The sequence below is a fragment of the Aethalodelphis obliquidens genome, unplaced genomic scaffold (assembly GCF_003676395.1).
Source record: "Aethalodelphis obliquidens isolate GAN/ISIS:26980383/991018 unplaced genomic scaffold, ASM367639v1 scaffold41, whole genome shotgun sequence".
Taxonomy (NCBI): domain Eukaryota; kingdom Metazoa; phylum Chordata; class Mammalia; order Artiodactyla; family Delphinidae; genus Aethalodelphis; species Aethalodelphis obliquidens.
This window is the reverse complement of record NW_020837985.1, coordinates 9,213,732-9,237,719: the sequence shown is the minus strand read 5'-3', so window position 1 is coordinate 9,237,719 and position 23,988 is coordinate 9,213,732. Positions and strand designations below refer to the sequence as shown.

Here is a 23,988-nt window from a genome sequence, read left to right as displayed (position 1 = left end):
TTCTTCCCGTGTTTAACACAAAGTGCAGTGATATAAAGACAATGTGGGTTTTGAAGTCAGACAGACATAGGTTGGACTTGGCCGCTCTGTCATTTATGACCTTGTGATGTTGGGCCTGTCACTCAGCTTCTCTGAACTCCATCTGTAAAACAGATACGTTCATGCCTTGTGGTTCCACAGTCTGGGGGTAGGTGGGGGTGGTATGACTTTTCTGACATAGAGGAGATCAAAGAAGAGAAGATGAGCTTATATACAGGAATGAGAAAGGATTCACTTTGAAAATAACCAGTTAACTTTTCTTCATTCTGTAAGTGCTTCACCCTCATTTCATTTAAATAAAAAAAGAGAAAATTCAAATAAGCAAAAGAGAAAAAGCTACCCAGGATCCCTCAACCCAAAGACAGCCACTGCCAACATCTTGGTTTTGAGCCAAGAAAAATGTCTTGGTGGCCAGGGTGATAAGATATGAAAACAGACCTCCCAGAGAGAAGGACTTTGGACATGGAAGCAGCCACCATCTGGGGTCAATCGTGCGGCCGTTGCCCTGTTGGAAGCAGAGGGCTCCGGCAGATGACAGGCCCAGCCCCCTGCTATGATTTAGTATAAGGGCAGTGTCATCAGCTGTCACCCTGCAAGAAAGTTATCTTACTCCGTACGCCAACGTGGGGGCCAAGGTGGCCACAAAAAAAGTTAGTTTTAAAGACCCTTTATCAAACGGGAAGCAGGACATAAATTAAAATCTAGTGTATCCAGTACATCATTGTGTCCTCAGTCTCTCCTTCCCTCCTTTTTTCAAGTCTTAGCCCCGGTGTCAGTTCTGAGCTCCACACAGCTCAGGGCTCACGGTTCAATGATCAAGGTAGACAAAGAGGCAGTGAGATGGGCAGTAGGACAGAGGGGACTCCAGGTGCCACGGAGCCCTAACGAGCGTGGGATGCTCCCACCTCTGTCTGGATTGTAAAGCCTCCCAGGCGTCCCCTGTACTCCCCTGCACAGCTCTCAGCCCACTGGCATAAATCCAGTGTCTATCTTTCCTCATGAGTATAAGCTCGAGGAGGGCATTTCTATCCCCAGTGCCTAGCCAGTGCCAGCTGGGGAGATGCTCAGTGAGTACTGACCAGATAGATGCTGTTGAAAGAAAGTGTGAGTTGAGAGGTGTTTGTGGTGGATACCAACTGTCTTGTTCTGTCCAGTATCCCTTCTTCCCTTTGTCTGGTTCCCATAGCATCTTTCTCAATCACCCCTTCCCCGATCCATAGGTTTAGTGGGGCTGCTGGTCCCAAACCCTGGAGGACACAGAGGCACAGGACACAGCTTGGCCGATCAGATTCTCTTTCTCCCAGGGACAGACGTGATTAGAGGAAGGATGTGATTGAGCCCGGAAAGAGGACTGAATTCATTCTGCTGCTGGCTCTCCCCAACTTGGCTGCCCAGTTCTTTCCTAGAATCTCAGAGGAACCTTGGTGTCTTTCCAATAGAGCTTTCCTTTGAATTGAAGTTGGTCCGAATACATTTATCTTGCTTGATAGAAAAAAGAAACTAACATGCTCTTTTCTTTCTTTAAAAGTTTTAATTGAGATGAAATTCACAAACAGAAAATCAACCACGTTAAAGTGTACAATTCAAGGGCATTCAGCGCAGTCACAGTGTTGTGCAACCATCACCTCTATCAAGTTCAAAAGCATTTTCATTACCCCCAAAACAAAACTCTGCACCCATTAGGCAGTCACGCCCCACGACCCCTCCCTGAGCCCCTGGCAACCACTAATCTGCTTTCGCTCTCTATGGCTTTACCTATCCTGGAGGTTTTGTATAAGTGGAATCACACAATATGTGACCTTCTGGGTCTGGCCGCTTTCACTTAGCATAGTGTTTTTGAGGTTCACCCACATTGTAGCATGTATCAGCACTTCATTCCTTTTCATGGCTGAATAATATTCCATTGAACCTTATTGGATGGACCACATTTGTTTATCCCTTCATTCACTAATGAACATTTGGCTTGTTTCCATCTTTCGGTTATTGTGAATAATTCTGAAATATTCTTGAAGAATGACTATGAGTTTGGCAGGTGAAGAAAACGGGAGAGGAAATTTAAAGAAAAGGGGACAACAAATTCCAGAGCAGAGAAATGTTCCTACACGGTCTCTCCTCTTTGTGCTTTTTCAGGCTACAGTTGAGTCTCCACACAGCAGCTACAGGGATCTTTCCAAAATGTACATCAGATGGCCTCACTTTCCTGTCGAAAACACTCCATTCCATATTACATTTCCTCCCGCTCGCTCTGCCGTGGCCACAACACTGCTCTCATGTCTGTTCCTACAACACACAAGCTCAGCTCCACCTCAGGGCCTTTGCACCTGCACGAGACCGGCAGAAACGCCCTTCTCCCCGAACTTCTTAAGGCCAGCTTCTCCTCATCGTGCAGATACCACCTCTGCAGCGAGAACTTCCCAGCCACCCCGGAATGTTCTCCTCATCCACACCCACCACCCCAGGTCACTCGACTCTCTCATTTTCTGAAGAATGACAAACGACTTTTTTGTTCATTTGTGGTGTGTGGTTTTTGGTTTTTTGGTTTGGTTTTGGCTTTTGTCTTTGGTCTCCCCCTGTTCTGTGCTCTTTTCCTTCATCAAAACAGAATCTCCAAGAGGGCCAGGGATTCATTGAATCCCCGGTGTATAGAAGAGTGCCTGGCATATAGAAAGTGCTCAATAAATAATTGTTTAATGAGCAGTTGGCTGGGCGTGACCCACTGGAGAACTGGCAAGGAATATGGTGGGGCTGGTGCAAAGAAAGCAAGCCAGAGGTCCGTGGATTGTGGCAAAAACATTGACTGTGTCTAGATTTCCCAAGATGCCTCTTTATGCCAGCCTTATTCTACTTTAGCTTTAGAACTTCTCTGATTTGATTATTTCATACTACTGAGGGGATGGAATTCTTATCTATTACTTCTGTTTCAGAGTCAGCATAAAAACCCTAGAAGAGAGTTGATCCTGAGAAGTGACTTTGCAAAGGGGAGGCAGAATGAACAATGGGAGAAGGCAGAGCACACTTATGTTCTCTTTCAGCGCTGTGTGGCTTCTGACAAATCACCTAACCTCTCTGAAGTTCAGGTTTCTCATCAGCAAAAATGGCATCTTTGAGAATAATATTCTATTATATGGATATACTGCATTTTGTTTATTATTCACCAACTGATGGACATTTGGGTGATTTCCACTCTAACTATTATGAATAAGGTTGCGTGAAATTCACATACAAGCCTTTGTGGGGAGACGTGTTTTGATTTCTCCTCGGTAGATACCCAGGAACGAAATTGCTAGGTGATATGGTAAATTTATGTTTAACATTTTAAGAAACTACAAATCATTTCCAAAGTAGCTTCGTCATTTTCTATCCCCACTAGCCACATGTGAGGGTGAGAGTTTCTCCACAGCCTCGCTGACACTTGGTGATATCTGTCTTTCTGATTATAGCCAATCCCTAGTGAAGGCATGAAGGTGAAAGGCATGCCCTAGTGAAATCCATGAAGTGGATTTGCATTCCGTGGTAGCCAATGATGTTGAGCATCTTTCATGTGCTTCTTGTCTTACCACTCATTTTCTTTACTGCCTCTGTGCTCACAGTCTCATCTTTCACCTTAAATCAGTCACACCCTCCACAGTCAAACCCTGGACCTTGTCATTACCTCCCTCATAGTCTCAAATTTGAACATTCCACTCTTAACTATCAACATCTTTCCAGCTCACTATCTTTCCGCCTCCAACAATTTTTGCGGTGCTAACAGGATCAAATTATATTGATCCTGACAGTGTTTCACTGTCTCTCATCCTCTGCCATGTCTTCATTTTTGTTCTTCTCCACTTGAGATTCCATGAGCTATCATTAAAGTCATTCCTTTGCACCTCCCTCTGTTTATTGTGTTCTCCTGGTAAAACTACAGCACTGGTTGCAGCCAGTGAGTCATCTGTTATGCATGTGTGCTCACAAACTGAACATGGCTCAAGAAAAACCACTCAACCAGGCCCTTCTTTAAATTCATGATCACAACCCTCGAAGCGTGTTTGGTCATGTCTGGCAATCATCCTATCCCACCCTGTGTACTGACTATCCTATTCCCCAGGTGACTATTTCATACCTTGTCCTTTTTTTCTCAAACCTTCAAGAAATCCTCTCTGAGTCTCATTCTTAGCTGACATCGTTGCTTCCTATTTTGTGGAGAAAATAGAAACAAGTATGAAGACACAGCTAACCATATCTATCCACCTACCAGCATCTGTTCCTACTCTCTTCCTTCCTGTTCTATGGATGGAAAGTCCTTGTTGCTATTTAAGGCCATCTCACTGCTCATGCACTGAAACCCACCCCCTCTGATGTATTCATAGAAATTGCTCCAGGAATCGTTCTCTCTTCTGCAGCAGCAGCCTCTGTTATGCTGTCATAACTCCTGTCTTAATTAAGCCTTCTTTTGATTCCACACCCTTTACAACTACTCTCTTCCTCCATTTCTCTGCTCCTAGTAGTAGAAAATTCCTTGGTGGATTTGTCTTCCGTACTTATTTATCTCCAGTTCATCTCCTCCAAGTCTTTCTTGAACTCACCCCAATCAGGATTTCACTCTGCCCATTCATCACAGCAGCCCCTGTCAAAGCTACAATGACCTTCAATGTTGCTAAATCCAATGGTCCATTCTTGGGTCTCATTTGACTTGACCTATAGCAGCATTTCACATAGTCACTCCTGCCTTCTTGAAGCACTTTTCTTACTTGCCTTTACCTCCTACCTCACTGGCTTTGTGTCTCATTTGCGAATTCTTCCACATAGGCCAACTTTCAAATTTTAGTTATTCTTGGCTTTGTCTTTGGACCTCTTCTCTGTCAAAATTCACTCCAAGAGTGGTCTCATCCGTACACGTGAGTGTAAACCCCTCTGCAAACCACGACCTCTCCGATTCTATCCCCAGCCTGGACCTCTGCTCCACGTGCACGTACCCAATTGCCCTCTCACGATTTCCACCTGGATGTCTAAAACACATCTCAAGTTTAACATGTGCAAAACAGACCTCTTAATTCCCACCTCCTCCAAATCTGCCCCTCCATTTCTTCACCATGTCAGTTCACGGAAATGCCATTTTTTCAGTTTTCCTAATAAAAAATTCAGGGGTCCTCCTTGATTCCTATATTAGTTTGCTGGGACTGCTATAACACAGTGCCACAAACTGGGTGGCTTAAATGACAGAAATGTATCTTCTCATTGTTCTGGAAGCTACAAGTCCAAAATCAAGGTGTCAGCAGGTTTGGTTCCTTCTGAGGGCCATGAGGGAAGGATCTGGTCCAGGCTTGTAAACGTCTGTCTCTTCCCTGTGTCTTCACATGGTCTTCCCTCTGTATGCATCTGTGTCCGTCATGTTTGGAATAACACTGTCTCCTTACAAGGTCTTACTGATTATTAGCCTCCCACCTACCCCGTAACATTTGTTCTTTGATCGTCTGCCCCTTCATATCAGGCACCTTTCTCCGTGCCTTTAGCAGGGCAGGTTTTCCTCCATCTGAGAGCTTTTACTCTTCTCTCTCCCGGGGAAAATCTTCCCTTTAGTTCTTCACATAACTGGCTCCTCCTCATGGTCAGGGCTCATCCCAAATGTGACCTGTTTGACTACCCAGGTAGCCTTCCTCTGAATTTACTCCATCTCCCATTTTTCTTTCATAACCTGTATCATCACCTGCAATTGTCTTATGTAGTCTTTATTTGTTTACTTGTTTATTGTCTATCCCCCCCATGTGTATATAAGTTCCTGGATGGTCAAAACCTTTCAGTCTCGGTCATCACTCTATGCCCAGCCCTAGGGGCTCAATACATGTTTGTTAACAGCAACAAAAATATAATGAGTTAATGGGACCCTCTAATGCCCATCCAGATGAGGAATCTTTATACCAACTACATCATGCTCTTGAAACAATTATTTGGGTACACACGCACTTGCACATGTGTGCACACACACAAACACGTACACACATTCAGGTTTGTAAGAGGAGACAGGTGAAGTAAAAGATTATATTAAAATCAGAGTTTGGAAAAGACAGCGTCAGTCCTCTGTTCATGTAAGCAAAACCTTGAAAACATTACTTTTCTCTAAGCTGAAATGGGAAGCTATGAGTTCTAGAAGATTTTGTGGGTAAAAGGCCACTCTCTGCCTTTGGACAAATGGTGCACAGCAGGGCTGTGTGACAAGGAAGGTGAGATCATGTTCGGCAGCTGCCACCCAACTTGGAAAGGGTTGATCGATATGACAAAGTCTTTTCACAAAGAACATAAATCAAAGAAGATGACTGACAGTGAAGTAAACATTTTAGAACTAGAGTAATTAGGAATATATTAGCAATTAAAATAAACTTATTATCATTAGCAAAATTGGCAGTTACTTGCAATTTCCCCAGGGGCCTCATATCAAGTTTATCCTTGTAGATTATATTAAGGCAGGATTAATGTTTCTGGAGATACAGCTTTAATTTCTGTGGATTTCATTTTTTCATATCCCTGTAGAGCTCAGTGGTTCTCAAATAATAGTCTTGTGGATCTCAGGTTTTCTATGAGCTGGACCCAGGTGTTGTAACTCCAAAACTGAACAAAGCTCTTGTTTACCCAATTCTCAGAGAAAACTAAATGAGTGGATACGATTTTTTAGTTTCCTCTTTTATGCAATTTTTTTAGGCCTTCACCGCCTGCTAGCACATGTCTTCCAGGAAGTACTAGAAAATGACAGAACTCCTGAGCCTGAAGCAAATAAATAAACTAATCAAGGGGAAACCTTGGTCACCAGCCTTCTAAGATCAATGCATCTTCCTTCTCTGGACATGTGTGCTGATGGGCTGGACTTTTTGGATGGTAACCGAGGCAGGACTGAACTCTATACCTCTTTTACCTTTTGATTTCTGCTTATTGTCCTAACAAATGGGAACGGTATCTTTTAGCACCATAAGGCATCCAAGTCATATCACTTAGGGTTCTTTGTTGCTAGTAATGAAAACGGACCCTGGCAATAGAACCAAAAGGGTAGTAGGGGTAACTTTGTCTTCTACAGCAGGAAACTCGTACCTGGAATCGCCCTCCAACAAGACCCAGAGGAGTAAATACTGGGACAAAACAAATGTCCACTTCAAACTTAAGGTTATGAGAGACAGTCAGTGCGAGCAAGATTCTACTCTGTGTTAGAGTTGCTTTACTCAGAAGAATCTGGAAGACTTAGTCTCTTCCCACTGAAGCTGGGGAAGGTCCAGAAACAACAGATGTCCAAGGGACATGACAGGATGGAGCTGGGAGGCAGTGGGGAAGGGTGGGCTGAGAGGCAAATAAGGAAACAGTTCAGGAAACCAGAAAGGGAGAGGGCATGCCGGTGCCCATCTGAGAGGGGCTGACCTCATGGGAAATGAAGGAAATACTTTATTCTATATTTTAGACTCTGAGAGAAATTGTGACCTGTCACTGGTAAGACTGTGTTCTTCACGGCAATGACTAACTGGGTCTGAACACTTTCCCATGGATGTCGTAGGGATGTAAGAGGAGGGTTACCCAAACAGATGTATATTCATTTGCTCTGGAAGTAAAGGGCTTAAGTTTAATTAATGGGTTTTAATACACACACCAGTATTTTATACTGTTTCCCTTTTCAGATGAGAATTATTGGTCTAGTTAAGCAAGAAGAGCAACCATAGGTATGAAAGTTTAGACCAAGGAAGGACACTGGAGAACACCAAGTGGGGCTGGTGGGTTGATCTAGGCACCTGGAAGTTGGGTCTCAGTAGCCTTGGAGGATTCAGGGGGAGACTTTATCTCTGCGTTTTTCAAACCCTACTTCTAGGAATTTCCCATGAGCCTCTAAAGGCCTCTGAAAGCAAACAAAATCAAACACTGTTCTTTTCCTAGGTCTACACAGACAAATAGCCGATTGAATTGTCTCAGTTCATATCAGATTCGTGCTCAGGAACACTGCCATCTGCTTCAAACCAGAGAAGAGCCTCTTTTATGTGTCTTATGTATTAGGATTTGAACAGAGGACTGAGACTGCTCACACAATGCTTAGAAACAACTGAGTCCAGATTCCTACCTCAATGAGGCATCTCCTTCTACAAAATCCTGCACCGATCAAACACATTTTAATTAAGTAAATGCAACTAACAAACTGTATTTAATTGAACAGCATTAAACCATCCCATAAACATGCAGTGGAAGGGACTTGTCCACCCTTTGAATCCTGGTGTACTTCCAGCCACTTCAACCAATAGACTACAAAGGAAAAGACTTGACCATTTCTCGTAGCAGTCAAGTCCACCGTTTCGGTTCTCTCCTGCTGTATTAAACTACTCCCAAACTTATCTCATGATTTTGTGGGTCAGGAATTCCGGCAGGGATCAGCTGGGTGATTCTCCTGTACTATGTGGCATTGACACACTGACATTCAGAGATGGATGGTCTAGTTTACGGGGTCCAAGACAGCATCACTCAACATCTGCCATGTGGACAGGGAGGGCTGAAAGGCTGGGGCTTGGCTGGAGGGGCCACCTACACTTGGCTTCTCCAGCATGGTGGCTTTAAGGTAGACAGACTTCTAATAAGGCAGCTCAGGACTCCACAAGTCAGTGTTTAGCAAAGCAGATTTTTATGAACTAACTCTGCAAATTACAGAGCATCTCTTTCTTTGTACCCTATTGGTCCAAGTGGTCAGAAGCATGCCCAGATTCAAGGTAAAGGGCATTGACACTGCCTTTCAATGGAAGGAATGTAAAATAATTTGTATCCAGGCAGGTTTAAAATCTTTCCATCCACCACTGGAAATTCTGGATGAAAGAAGGAGGGAAGGAAGAACTTGAAACTGTAGAAGTGCTGGTAAGCTTGGGAGCTTGGTTTACTTGTTATAGAGTTGCAATGAGGAAATTCTTCTGAAGGAAAATTAATGCAAAGTACAACGAAATTGTAACCACAGTATTAGTTACACATCATAAAAATACTGAATTATATAATAATAGTAAAAATAATAAGAACCCAATAGCTTTCTAGGTCAATGTCCCTGGAATTTATCCAGCACAAAAGAAGAAGGAGACCTATTTTGCTGTTCCTGGAATTTTTAAAAACCGTCTTTAAAATTTATTTCTACTTATATATAGAATATGTTGCAGCAGTTTTCTCAGGAAGCCCCACTCATCTTGTTACATTTCCAAGAGCCAAAGAAATAAGTCTATTTTGAATAATGATTTGCATAAGCAGACACACACCATGGCTCTTTAAACTACCACATTCAGTTTGAATGAAATGAACTTGACTTTACCAGGAGCTGTCATATTGTGATTTATTTCCCAGTTTCCCTTCCTGTCAGTGGACTGTAACAATCATAGGACACTGTACACCTGTCCTCTGTGGCCCATGGGTCCTCTGATTCTAAGAAACGGTGTCTGTGAGGTTGAGTTGAGGAAGGACACAGCATAACCAGCCCAGCCTAGCTCATGACAAGTTACGAAGTAAATATTCCTGGTTTCCCTGTTTTAGCACCCACATCTCTTCTCTATTCCACCAGAGTGTCAAACAATCTGTCAAGACCCTGCTCCCAGAAGGAGCTCTTATCCTAGATTTTAGTGAAAAGATCCCAAAATGAAGAAGTGTCCAATGTCCAAAAGAATGGGGCACCTTTCCTGGGTAGCCTGCTCCATCCCCTAAATACTGAGTCTGCTGTTTTAAAAAAGTGTCTTTCATTCACTCAGATTATCTCATTAAAGCTTCACAATGGGGCTTCCCTGGTGGCGCAGTGGTTGGGAGTCCGCCTGCCGATGCAGGGGACACGGGTTCCTGCCCCGGTCCGGGAAGATCCCTACATGCCGCGGAGCGGCTGGGCCCGTGAGCCATGGCCGCTGAGCCTGCGCGTCCGGAGCCTGTGCTCCGCAGCAGGAGAGGCCCCAGCAGTGAGAGGCCCGCGTACCGCCAAATAAAAAAAAAAAAAAGCTTCACAATGATCCTTGGAAGTTACTATTAGCACTCATCTAACAGGTGGAAACTAAGGTTAAGGAAGTTTAAGGTCACACCTCTGGGAAATGGAGTGTGGGCCGATTCCAGATTTTCTGGCTCCGGAAGGCGTTAAATAAAATACAAAGAGAAAAAAAAAGTAAAGGGCGGTCTAAGAGGCACGCCTAGGAAGCAGCTCCCCTCAGGAAACAGAGGGTCCCTTGGTTCTTTGTTTAGTCCGGCCAGTTGATCTGGGGAAAGGGAGGCAGTCTGCGAAGGTGGAAGGTGGGGACGTGGAGGAGGACTAGGTCTGGGTTGCGGGGTGCCCCTGTGTCCTCGCGGGGAACCCCTCCTCTGCCCATTCTCGCCTCCTTGCTCCTCCTGAGTCGGCAAACGCGGCCCCGCCTGGCCCCGCGCGGCCGCCGTAGAATCCCCGTTGCCATGGCTCCCAGGTGCGGGCGCGCGGAGGAGAGGCTAGGAGGCGTCCAGGGAGTCCTTGGGGGTCCTGGTCGAGCTTCCTGGGCCCGCGAACCCGAGAGGCGCCATGGGACGGAGTAAGCGCCCTCTCCCACCTTCCGCCCTCGATTGTCCCCATTCTGGGCATCGTCCCGGGCCTCTTGGGACCCTCGGCGCCCCTTCCCGCCAGCGGGACCACAGCCCGGCCTAGTCCTTCGCTCTCTAAAGACCGGGCAGTGACATGTCGCCCGCTGACTGGCGGGGCAGCTTGGCCCCGGCCAGGCCCAGGTTCCCGTTCTGTAAAATGGGGTGGGCGTCGGGGCGGGGGAGGAAAGCATCGGATTTGACGGAAAGGCTGGCTAGTGGAAGGTCTAGGGTTTGGGCGTCAGACACGCCGGGTTCGAGCCCGCGCATCTCCTTGCCTGCAGCGTGGGCTAGTCGCTGTCTCTGAACCACAGCCCTCGGACTCTTTGGGAAGGCAGTGTAGCCTGGTGGTTGAGGGAACCGACTCCGGCACCTATCAGCTGTGAGACTTCCTCACCTCCAAAACGTAGGCAATAATAGGACGTTTACAGACAGCCGGTGTTGTAAATGTGATTATAAATGTACCAAGAGACTGAGTTGGCAGGATTAACAGTTATTTATGTTAGATTGAACCAATTATACCAGGTTGAACCTTTCCAGTATTGACACCGTCTTTGACCTTTACACGTGGCAATTTTATACAGTTCCACCGAATTTATCACTTACTGTAAAAGTGTTATAGTGAATACTTTTAAATCAAGAGACCGTGGTGGATGATGGGGTTTCTGCCCTGGAAGAGCTGACAGCCTGGTGGTGGAAGGGGGCTGGTGATTTTAAATGTTAACACTTCGTTCGGAAACCAGTTATTTCCTTTCACACTTTTCCTCCCCTCATCCCCATACTGTGGTCCCAGATTTTTCTTTTTCTTTTTGCTCATCAACATTTTTTACTTTTCTGTGGATTATCCTTTGCCCTCTGTCTCTGAATCTTGTCCACCTTTATTTGTTAAATCATTAACTTATCAGAATTGTATTGGAGTTCCTACCCCGTGCCAGGCGTTGAGGACACAGTGGTGAACAAACAGGTGGGCCGGCCCTCCTGGAGCTTCTCCCTTTGAGGAAGAAGGCAAACACTTGCTTAAAAATATCAGTCACTATAGAGTCAAGACTAAGATACAAGATTCTTTTTACTGCTCTTTCCACGGTTCTGAACTGTCTACATCAGGAGAAAAAACTTGGGCTTCTGAGAGAAGATGGTAATAATGGCTTAATAATGGCAGCAAGTACGTCGTGTACTTGCTGCCTTCTAGGCAATGTTCTAAGTGGTTTCTCTGTGTTAACTCCTGGAGTCCTCACAAAAATCTTATGAAATAGACACTACTGTCACCTCCATTTTGCAGATGAGGAATCTGAAGCACAGAGAGGTTAGGCAACTTGCCGATTGTCACACAGTAAGTGATGTATCTGGGATGTGAACCTGAAAGGGCTGGCTTTCTTTAATATGTTACTACGCTGTCTCTTGAATGTAAGTGAAGGTCTGGTGAGGAGAAGAGAGGTCGTAGTGCAAGTTCTCATGTTGAAAGTCAAAGAGACTACTTTTAGTGTCAGAATCTGCGCAGGGAGAGCAGTGTCAAGGCCAGGGGCAGTGGCTAGGGGAAAATGAAAGAATTAGTTCTTCTCTGCACATTTAGTCTGGTGTAGATTATGATTTAGAGAAGAATGAGCTGCTTTCCTAAAACAAAAATTTAATATAGAATTCATTTTGTATTACTGTGACTATCAAATTAGGGTGATTAGTCTCATGGAGATATGATCTGTGTATGCATTTGCTGGGGGAAGTTAAGTACCCACAGAGCCGTAGGATGTTATCCCTGGAAGAGTGCTCAGTGGTCTCTAATCCATGCCATGTGTAAAACCATACAGATGGAACCTGTTATGCAGAAAGTTTAAGCATCTGGTCCCGAACCTTGCACTTGTTCTGTGATAGGTTAGAATTAAATTTGGGGCTCCAGCTCAGTGGCCTTTCATAATGTCTTCATTTTCTTAAAGGCACATAGTGGAAAAAATCAGTTTTATATTAATTCCTCTCAGTTCACCTTGACTAGGAAACTCCCATTAGAATCATCCTCCTTATTCATTGCCATTATATTGTAGACTTCATCAACTGCTTATAACAAATACTTTACATCTCTTGTTTCATACTTCTAAGTCTTAATTCATTTGGTGGACAGTGTTGTTCACCACTAATTTCAAGCTCTTTGAAATTGAGATGAGATACGTTGCTAGATACCATGTGGATTGTTCATCACATGCCTATGAACAATCGCTAAGTGCTTTTCACAAACATTTTAGCTATATAAGGAAAAGCTTTTTGATGAAAGATGGGCTTCCAAGAAAAACATCCTTTAAAGAAATTGCGTATATTTACATACCAAGCACATAGACAAAGTTTAAGAAATAAGCAAAACACTTAATTATGGATAAATAGAGTGTTTTAAATTTGTTTTATTTTTTAATGGAGGGCCTAATTTAATTTTCAAACTGAACTGGTTACTAAAGAGTGTAGTAATTTGTTTAACTTTGTTCTTAACTTAATGACTTTATTTGACAATAGCTTTAAGGCTAGAACAGCTATTTCCTTTCTGTAATTATTCATTGATGTAACTGAAAGAGGAATGCTTAGACAAATATTCTGTACCTTAAGAAAATTAAAATACTTTGACTGTTATATTCATTTAAGTTTATATGAGTGGTCATAGTGAAATTGCTCAGACAGTGCACTTGAAAATTTAACAATTTAAACATGTGCATAATTCTTCTTAACCAGTCCTTCTTTGAGAGCATACTACCCCCCTGCTGAATGCTTTACATGCATAGGGCACTTAATCCTCCCAATAACTGTCTGAAATAAGTACCATAGAAACTCTCTTGAGACAGGTCATTGGAAACACTTGGTTAAAGTGCTAAGTCATAAAAATGATACATTTTAGGGCTTCTTTCTACAGCTATAATAGAGTAACTGGTATTGGACTTAACCTTCCACTGTAGGCAACTATGAAATTGGGCAGGAACAACAAGTAGGACATAACCATGCTCCTTGAGAGAAGGGGAATGCAAAAGTCATACCCCACTGTCACCCCAGCTTTCTTTGTAGAAGCACTTTCCTACTTGCAGTAAAGAAGATAGAATTTAAGCAAAGTAGTGGTCTTGCAGAGCTAAGGCAGAAATTAGCCTTCTGAGCTGCAGAAGTTGCTGTAATTTATGGGGTAGGATACAGAGAAGGAGGTACAGTATGGAATGGGGGAGGGAAGAAGACTTCATGGGGACGTTTTCTATAGGATTTAGGCAAGGGCTGGCTGAGCATGTGTAGCAAAGACTTGGAGAGACCTGAAAGAGATCACCTACTGTGGGGCAGAGTATGGAATGGAGATGCCAGAGGTCAGGCAGTCCTGGAAGACACAGGAGTCCTGGCCCATCCGGAGTTAAAAGACCTTGCTGAGCCCTTTAAGTATTCATTTGAGACCCCAAGAAAACCATACCTTAGCAGTAAGTACTGGGCCCTGGAGTAATGGCCATGCTCTAGGGCTAAGTTCAAAACTAAAACAGATCCACTCTAACAAAAAATACAGTCAAGCCTAACAGGGAAAAAAGGTTCTGTCAGTACTTTCACTGCCTGCCAGAATAAAGTTCTACTCCTTTTAAAGGACAGTGATATAATCTAGACTTTCTACAGCGCTTCAATAGAAGAATATAATGATCAGCCTACAATTAAAAATTGCTAGACACAAGGAGCAGAAACATGTGGCCATGATCAAGAACAGAAGCAGTTAATAAAAACAGATCCCAGGATGATAGAGGTGCTGAAATTAGCACACAAAGACTTTAAAGCAGTGTGTTAGTTTCCTACAGCTGCCATAACAAATTACTACAAATTTAGAAGCTTACAGTTCTGCAGGTCACAAGTCTGATATAGAGTCCCTATATCAGACTCTTGTAGATGCTCTTGTAGATTTTCACCCTACCTGAAATCAGGGTGTCAGTGAGACTGTGTTCCTTTCTGGAGGCTCTAGGGGAGGAGCATTTTCTTGTTTGAGTTGTTGGCAGAATTTGGTTCCTTACAGTAATAGGACTGAGATCCTCATTTCATTGTTGGTTCTCAGCTTAAGGCCATTTCTAGATTCTAGAGGCCACCCATGTTCCTTGGCTTGTGGCTCCCTTACTTCATCTTTAGAGCCAGCAATGGTGGGTTGAATCCTTCTCATTCTATGCATCTCTTTTTCTTCTTCTTCCATCTCAATCTCTGACGTGGCCAGGAAAGTCTCTCTGATTTTAAGGCTGTGTGTGATTAGATTGGGTCTACCTGGAGAATCTAGGGTACTCTCCCCATCTTAAGGTCCTTACCCTTAATGACATTTGCAAAGTCCCTTTGCCCTTTTGCCAGGCAAGGTAACATATTCCCAGGTTCTGGAAATTAGCGCGTAGGCAATAAATAACCTGAGGTTCCACCTTAAGATACTAGAAAAAGATTACAAATTAAACCAGAAATAAATAGAAACCTGGAATAGTACAAGAGCTAAAATCAATGTAGTAGAAAACATAAGGTAAGACAATAGGAAACAAAATAGACAAACGGTAGTAAACAAAATTAATGGAAATTTTATTCTTATCCTATGACCCAGCTATTTTACTCCTAGATATTACCAAAGAAAAATGAAAACCTTTGTCCACTCAAACTTATGTATGATTTGTTTTCTTATGATTTAAGAGTTCTTTATATATTCTACATATAAGTCCTTTATAGAATATATGATTTGCAAATATTTTCTCTCCATCTATGGCTTATATTTTCATTCTCTTAACAGTGTTTTTCAAAGAGCAGAAGTTTAAAATTTTGAAGTCCAGCTTATCAACTTGTTCTTTTATAGATTTTGCTTTTCGTGCCATCCAAGAAATCTTTACCTAACCCCAGTTCACATAGACTTTCCTCTTACGTTTTTGTTTCCCTAATTTTAAGTTTTACGTTATTCTGTCATCCATTTAACTCAGTTTTTTAATAAGACACCATTGTAAATGATGTTGGTATGTAGAAATATAATTGACTTTTGCATTATAGATCTTATATCCTGCAAACTTGCTAAACTCTGCTATGAGTTCTACCAGCTTTTGATGTAGATTTTGTTGGATATTCTCCATAGACAATCATGCCGTCTGCAAAGAGAGATAATTCTACTTCTTCCTTTCCTATCTGGATGCCTTTTATTTCTTTTTCTTGCCTTATTGCTAGAATCTGGCTAGAACCTTTAGTACAATGTTGAGGTGGTGAGAACAGCTATCCTTGCCTTTTCCCTGATCTCGGGAAAAGCATTCAGTCTTTGTCCATTAAGTAGGATGGTAGCTGCAGGTCTCTTGTAGATGCCCTTTATCAAGTTGGGTCAGTTCCCTTCTCTTCCTAGCTTGCTGCAAGTGTTTCTGTTTGTTTGTTTGCTTATAATCAGGTTTTTACTGATCAGTCTGGCAAGAAATTCACAAATTTCATTTTTTTAAAGTATTTTTATTGATTTTTCTCCGTTGTTTTTCTGTTTTCCATTTCATTGATTTCTGCTATAGCCTCTATTATTTACTTCCTTATGCTTACTTTGGGTTTAATTTGTTTTGTTTTGTTTTGTTAGTTTCTCAAAGAAGAAGCTGATATTTGGGACCTTTCTTCTTTCTTGCTATCGGCATTTAGTGCTATAAATTTCTTCCAAGTTATGTTTTAGCTGCACCCCACAGATTTTGATATGCACGTTTTTTTCATGTTATATTCTGTTCAAAATACTTCCTCCTTTTGAGTTCCCAATGACAAATTTTTTTAAAAAAAGCATCACTTTTGTCTTGATTTTTAGTTATCTTAGGCTGGAGGATAAATCCTGTGCCTGTGACTCCATCGTGTCTGGAACCTGAAGGCTCTGCTACTCTAATGATTTAATGATTAGATTAAATCATTAACGATATAATGATTTTCCTTGTCCTGGTTCTCTGCCCTCTGCTTTCAGGGAGAAAACCTCTTTATATGCTATCAGTGTAGCACTGTGGTTTTCACACCTCGCTTTTAATGTTCAATTGTCACTCTCAGCCTTACCTTGTCAACTGTGTTTAGTGGCAGCCACCCAATACAGCTGTCCTTAAAGTTACAGTTTCCCCCATATTTCCCTAATGCCTGATGTGTCACACTTACCAGTGTGTTCCCTTCCATTAATATCCCATTTGCTATAGATTGAATGTTTGTTTCCCACCAAAATTCATACGGTGAGATCTTAACACTCGAGGTGATGGTATTAGGAGGCGGGGCCTTTGGGAGATAATTAGGTCATGAGCACAGAACCCTCATATTGGGATTATTGCCCTTATGAAAGAGGCCCCAGAGATCTCGCTCATACCCTTCACCATGGGAGGTTACTATCAACGGGGAACAAATATTCAACATTCCATGTTAGCTAACGTCTGCTTTTGTGTACCACTTCTGGTATCCACCCTTCCAGGTTGGGTTCCCCAGGAGGCAGACTTTTAGATGGAGGCTAGTGTGCAGGAGGTTTATTAGGGAGTGTCATTGGAGTGGGTAGGGAAAAAAGCAAGAGAGGGAAGTAGGGCTGGGATGCATCTTAACAAAGGCCTTAGCCAACCAACCTGGAAATCGGAAGGAGCTCTGAACTTGGAACGGACCTCTGCGTTTTCCCAAGTTGGGGTGAGAGGGTTGGGCCCTTTTAGCCCCACATCAGTCGATCACTGGATATGGACTTTCCTGGGAAGGGGCGTGACCTTGGTTGAGATGTTTCTTCAGCTGGGGTGACTTCACGGTGGGCAGCTGAGGGCTGCCTTCTGGCAGAACTCCCAGCAGCAGGAAGTAATCCTTCAGGCCTGAAGGGGGGAACTGGGCACAGTAGCACCTACCATAGCCTGTGGTGCCCTTTCCTCTTTTGTTTATCTGGCAAATATCTACTCACATTTCAAGATCCAGCCCGGACTTCTTCTCCACGATGCTTCGCTTGACCTTCTTCTTGTCACTCAGTAGCATGGATCACTCCCTCCTTTGTACTCACTGTACTTTCTGTATTCTTCTGTACTTGCCCCGTACACCCTGTCTGTGTTTGTAACAGCACACTCTGCGTGAGTGCCTCTAACAGTGTCATGGGATCAGGGTGTAGAGTATGGCCACCAACACTCATGATAACCATGAGTCAGTAAGAAAAGGCAGGGCGAATGAGTAATCCTGTTGCTTAAAATGCCCATGGAAAACAATAAAAGGAAAAAGTTCAGATGCTACAGGGTGAAATCTTCACCTATTTGTAACCCCTTCATTTATGTTAAATCTGTTTCGTATATGTATCCACTAGATCTTTCAAGATGTTTACAAATTCTGCAGAATCTGCCCGAAACATACATTACTGATTTTATTCTAATCCAGCAAGAAAGAGAGGGTTGTTTACAAAACATGATATAAAACCTGAAGGGTGAACACTAAATTGTTGGCTTTGGGAGTTTCTAGAACCTCGTTCAATACACTGAAATCTCTTTCATAGTAAACACAACATGACAACCTCTAGTATTCCAGAAAATTCTCCTCTTGCCCTTTTCCCCCCCTACCCTGCAAAGTCATTTTATTGAAACTCCCTCAAGTTATTGAGAACCCAGCCATATTAAGGAATTGAAAAGAAGCCTAGGGTAGCTCATCAGTTTTGGTTAAAACTTTGGAATCCACAAGAGAATTCTTTTAGGGAGATAAGTATGAATCTGTGATTCTAATTGTTAGTACCGTTCATCAACCACCTCATTCACATATTGGTTATGACCTTGTATAGGTGAGACACTTCTCAGAGTCCATCTGAATCCTGTATTTTGCTGTTTGAATTTTTCCAAAATAAGGAAGTGAAAGTATATTTCATATAGTAAGTACCTTGGCATGTTCTTCTATACCATGTGATAGGCGCTGTAATACCATCTGTCTTGAAATAGTCTTATGATGACATATTAATGCTTCCAAAGCCTTTTTAAGTCCCTAGAGTGCTGTCTTGTAAATGCAGTGCTGTATTATTTAGAGTAGGACTTTCTAAAGGCGAACAGTGCTCCTTGGAGTTAAAGAATGTTTGGTCTAAGTTGCATAGTACATAAAACAACAAAATGTTTTCCCATTTCAAAGTCTGAAACACTATAATCTCCATACACCATGTAGGTATTCTGACACATTTCTTCTTGGGGACCCTGGTTTTTGCACAGATGTTTGCCATCACAGGTGAGGCAGTATTGTGTAACAGCAGTTTCCTGAGTTACACAATATGTAACTATGAAAACAATGTGCCACACAGCAGTTTGCTTAATATAGAAGAGTTCAGAAAAGGGCTGCTGGGAAATTCCAGACCTTCACAGTTCTACCTTCCTCCGTGATTCTCTTGATTTTCATTTAATCTATCCTCCTTGTGCGTAACTGTTGCTGTTGGGCAGACTTCCCTGTTGTGCTGAGTGAATCTGAGCCCCTTCTCTCCCACGTGTGTGTGTGTGTGTGTGTGTGTGTGTGTGCGCGCGTAAATTTGTTATTTATGCCAACTCCCCCACCTTTCCCCACCCCTTTCCACTAATAGTGATTTTTATCATCTTAATTCTCATGATTAGGAGATATGGATCAACACAATTCCTTCCTAATATCTACATGCCTCTGCGTTTCCCTTATCTTTCTTCCAAAGAACTGTCACTGCAAGTAGCCCCATCTCCTACCACCGGAAGTAGCAGAGGGTTCAGCTAACTGCACACAAATGATGGAGTTCGTACATGTTTTCACATTGTTCAAAAAAGGCAAACTTCACTTTTAAGGATGTGGCACAGAAGTGGGGCAGCTGAAGGTGCTGTGAAGAACTTTGTCTCCGCTAGAGAAGCTTGTGCATTTAGGAAGCTTGAGAAATTTTGAGAGGCTCTTATTTCCTCACTTTTGGGGCAGTGGAGCATAGTGGTTCAGGGCACGTGGTCAGGTGCCGGATTCCTACACTTAAAACCTCGCTCTAGCACTTACTAGCGCGACCTTGGGCAAGTTATTTAAACTATCTGTGCCTCAATTCCTCATTTGGAAAAGATAAATAGTCGTTGTACATACTCACATGTTAATACATGCATAGCATTTAGGACAGTGCTTGGCACCTTGTAAATGGCAGTAAATGAATCTTTACTATCTTGTAGGATGGATGTGTGACATTTCCACATTCCACCTAAAATGTGAGGGTTCAGACGGATTAATAATTTTTAATAGCACTGGAAAATACAAGTTTTCTCCATTGTCATTCCCTCCTTGATTTTAGTACATATTACAAAGAGGGTGCGTGTCCTGTTCTTGGCCCTCACTGTGGACCAGATGTTGTCTCCAGTACCTTGGTGCTACCATCATCTTATGGTCCTGGCCTGTGACATCAGACCAGCCCACTGCTACTCATCCCTCTTGTCAGGGGGGTGGGGACTCTCGCAACCCCTCCTCCTGCGAGCAGCTTCTTTCATGCCTCCTGGAAACGGACCAAGTGCTTTATAAGATTGCAGTGCAAAATCTGGGGTGTTCCTCTCCTGTCTCTTCCACTCGAGTTAAATAAATACCAGTTGAATGAATGAATGAGTGAGTGAACCTTTCCTTATTGAATGGCTGTGGCTGTTGAATGAAGATGCTTTCATATTTCTGCCCTCTGTCAGCCCGACCGAACCTCTCCGGAGCAGGTTTCTCTGTCTTGGATTACTTAGTGGGTCTCATCCAGTTCGACATGATACCACCTCAAGATTCCACGTTCTCGGGGTCATTACCTATCAACTTGGTCTCCATCCATACAACGAAATGTGTGTAGATCCCAGTGTAAGAAAGACAAAATGTATCATCACATCTTTCTTCTGAGTCACCCTGGAATCACAAAAACTCCCAGCAGGAGGAAGCACTCCTCTGATCTCTGTTCCTTTGAGAATGCCTTGGGCCTGGAGAATTCACATCTAACTGCAAGGAAAAACCAATGCATTAATAACTTAATATTAATGGGGATGGAGATATAATATGTAACAAATTTTCTTTCAGTCACGGAAGATCTTATTAGACGGAATGCCGAGCACAACGACTGTATAATTTTTTCCCTGGAGGAGCTCTCCTTGCATCAGCAAGAAATAGAAAGACTAGAACATATTGACAGGTGGTGCCGGGATTTAAAAATCCTCTATCTTCAAAATAATCTCATTGGAAAAATTGGTAAGTCTTCAGGACTTTGTTCTTATGGTTTCTTTAACATTTTGAATGGGAGAATGTTGGCAAATGCAGTGTTATTCTTAGAGGAAGAAAAAGAATGACATGGAGGAATAGACACAGCCATCTCTTAGTAGCTGTGTATGGAACCCTTCCCTGAACCTTTTCGTGCCTGTTCCATCTCCTGGCCCTGGGCATCTACATCAAGGAATTGGGAGGACCAGTTGATGGCTGGGAGCACATTAGTTGACGTAGTCATTTAAAACCTGATTTTTAAAAAGTTTAAAAGAGAGGCGGATATAATCCAGGAGTCTGTCATGGCTTTACAGCATCACTCTGTGAACCTGAAAGGATTCTGTGAGAGCTGAGTAAATCCTTGTCAGATCCCAGCCTGTGATAACTAGGTCTGCCATACGTATTGAGAATGTACATGTGCAAGGCATTGTGCTCAGTATTGGATATCGAGGGGGCTCCACAATTACACCCCTGCTTACTGCTCCAGTTTGGAATGAAATGAGAGGTAAAAACAGGAGTCAGGAGGATGGAGATCCAAAAATCAGCATTATAACTGATAAAAACTCTTTGGAGAATGTGGCTTAGACTTGCAGCCAAGTGAGATTCCTAATATGCCCCCAGAATTAAGCCTACCCACCACCCACTTACATGCAGAACTGGACAATGCAGGCTCCCCCTACCCACGCAGGCCCCCTGCTTTATGGCGGGAGCGGGTCGAGACTGTGTGCCCTCTGCCGGCGGGGAGATCCCAGACCCAGGAGAGAGGGTGGGATTGGGCATGCCCAGTTCCTTCTCCCAGTTCACCCATGAGGTAAGTGGGTCCTCCCCATCCAATTGCCACCTCCTCCCCCGGGAAGAATGAGTTAAGGGGACAGAGAGAAGAGAGGCCTGTGGAGACACTCTAACAGGGGATCCTGCCACATGGAAGCAGGAGGAGTGACCCCCAAACCTCAGAAAAGCTACAGTGTAGTTTAGTGGTAAGAGCAGGTGCAGGCCCTAATGTCAGGTAGACCCAGGTCTGAACCCTGCCTCTGCAAAAAACTAAGTCAGTCAACTTAGTCCCTCTGTGCCTTAGTCTTGCCATCTGTAAAATGGGAACAACAACATCTAACACACAGACATGATATTAGAGCTACATGGAACGACGTGCTTAGCTTTATGCCCGCTCATGAGAAAATAGCTGCTCTGCTATTAATATCGTCCCTTGCCCAGGGGCCCCAGGCCAGCCCCGTGGAGGTAGAAGCAGAGGGGAGAACCACACAGAGTTGGCGGAAAAGGGATGGAGTCAGGGTTGATGAGGCAGAGTGAGTGCCAGCCCCTGTGGGTTCTGACACTACAGCCCAGAGGCCGGCTCGTAAGATTAACTCTCCACCGTCATAAGCGGCGTTTCTCAACAGGGCCACTTGGCAATGTCTAGAGACATACCTGGTTGTTGCTGTGTGTATGTGTGTGTGTGTGTGTGTGTGTGTGTGTAAGGGGTCAGCTACTGGCAGTTAGTGTGCAGAGGCCAGGGACATGCTAACAGTCCCAGGACCTCTCCCCCGCCCCCTCCAAGAAAGAATTACCTGGCCCCGAATGATAGTATTGCTGAGGCTGAGAAACTCTGCTGATGTAGTTGCCTCCAGCTTAGTGGGTAATTGAAAATTGGCTCTAGGGATACAAAAAGTCTGGAATTTGCATCATTTTTCAAGGTTTATTAAAATTCTTTCTTTTCCTTCAGATAATTATTTTTGGCATCTTGTACTTTACCAGAAATTAGAAACTCTGGCGCATTGTTCAATTAAAAAGGCTGTTATAGAAAACCACTAGCTTTTATGCATGAGAGCATTAAAGAGTTGTCCTAATTGTGCAGCTCCAAAAGAGTGCCCGAAATTTTCATCTCCACAGCTGGGTCCATCACAATTACTAATTAGTAGCATAGTATTTCAGTCCTTTTCAGAGCTGTGAGAAAGCTTAAATTTTTGCTTCCAAAGTATTCTTAAATTAAACACTCTTTTAAATCCTAATAATGGGATTTTTCAGTGCTACTCCACCCATAGGCATTTAGGCACTTTTTTAGCAAGTAAAACTGTTTCTCTAGGATTCAGACTCACTCTTGGGCCACGGAGGTAGAAGTTTGCAAAACACCTGCCTTTCCTGAAGCTGTGTTCCTCACTGGGAGATCCAGGTGGGCTGTGGAGCCAGGCTTTGTTTAGTGGGGCTCCAGGTGTCAGCTGAGGACTGTCCGGGGTCTGTGAAAATGGGGCTCGGGCCTCACCCCAGACTTACTGGTTCAGAGCCTCAGGGGGTGGGCTTCCGGAATCTGCATTGGTAACAGCTTCCCGATGAGCCCCAAGCTGAACGCCTCAGAGCGGCTTGAACTGGGGGATGGGTTTGGTCCAGTACAAGTTTGTAGATCTGGTTATAGAAGTTGGTGAGAACTCCTCCCAGGCTGGTTTGGCCGAGAACGCAGACTCCCTTCCTGCTGCCCAAGAAGCTCTGCATATTTTTACTTATAGAGCTTTGTTTTTTCCTGACCAGTTTGACCCATTGTTCTCGATTTAATTTAATTTAATTTAGGAAACCCTTACAAAACAAATCTTAACTTTTTTTCTACCAGATGACTCTTTTCGCACTTACAGCGTTATACATAAAACGAAAGTGGAGAAGGAAAGGTATTTTATCGTGGGCTGGCAATTTTAACAATAATAACTTTATGTATTTTTGTTCAGGATATGTACTAGACACTGTATTATAATCTTGGGCACATGGAGCTCTACAAGTCTATGACTGTCAAATGCTCAGGTATTGCCTAGAGGAACTCTTGTAAACATCAGTATTACTTAGAAAAATATAATTGCTGAGAGAAACTTTAGTAATTTATTCCACAATCCTCATTTAAAAAATGAGTAAACTGAGGCTCGGAGAGGTAAACTGTTATTCTCAGGAATTCTATGGAAAGAAATACATGATATTTTATAAATTTTAGGTGAAATATTAGTAGTGATAAGGGTGACGGTTATAAATCATCATGTTTGACCGTCATAATATCCCGAAAAATGGTCCAGAGGAAGCATTATTTAAGTCAGCCTGCCCCAAATGCACATTTCTTAGCAGGGTTTTCTACATTCATGTCATCTTAGAAAGGACTCTTCTTTTAAAGTGTAGTGTAGTGATTTAGTGCCAAGCTCTGGAGTAAGATTTCCTGGCTCTACCACTTAACCTTGAACAAGTGGATTTATTCTCTGCACCTTGGTATTCTCATTTGCATAAGGGAGACGACAATAG

General features: G+C 43.2%; 1 protein-coding gene across 1 annotated transcript in view; it reads left to right on the top strand.

Annotated features, from left to right (window-relative positions):
• The first annotated feature begins 10,416 nt into the window (after nucleotides 1–10,416).
• The window catches only part of DNAAF11 (dynein axonemal assembly factor 11), a 122,154-nt gene continuing 108,582 nt past the window's right edge, over nucleotides 10,417–23,988 (top strand). The window contains exons 1-2 of the mRNA XM_027132489.1: nucleotides 10,417–10,547; nucleotides 20,545–20,712. Coding sequence (XP_026988290.1) covers nucleotides 10,538–10,547; nucleotides 20,545–20,712 — 178 coding nt within the window. The 5' untranslated portion in view covers nucleotides 10,417–10,537. The remainder of the gene's footprint in view (nucleotides 10,548–20,544; nucleotides 20,713–23,988) is intronic.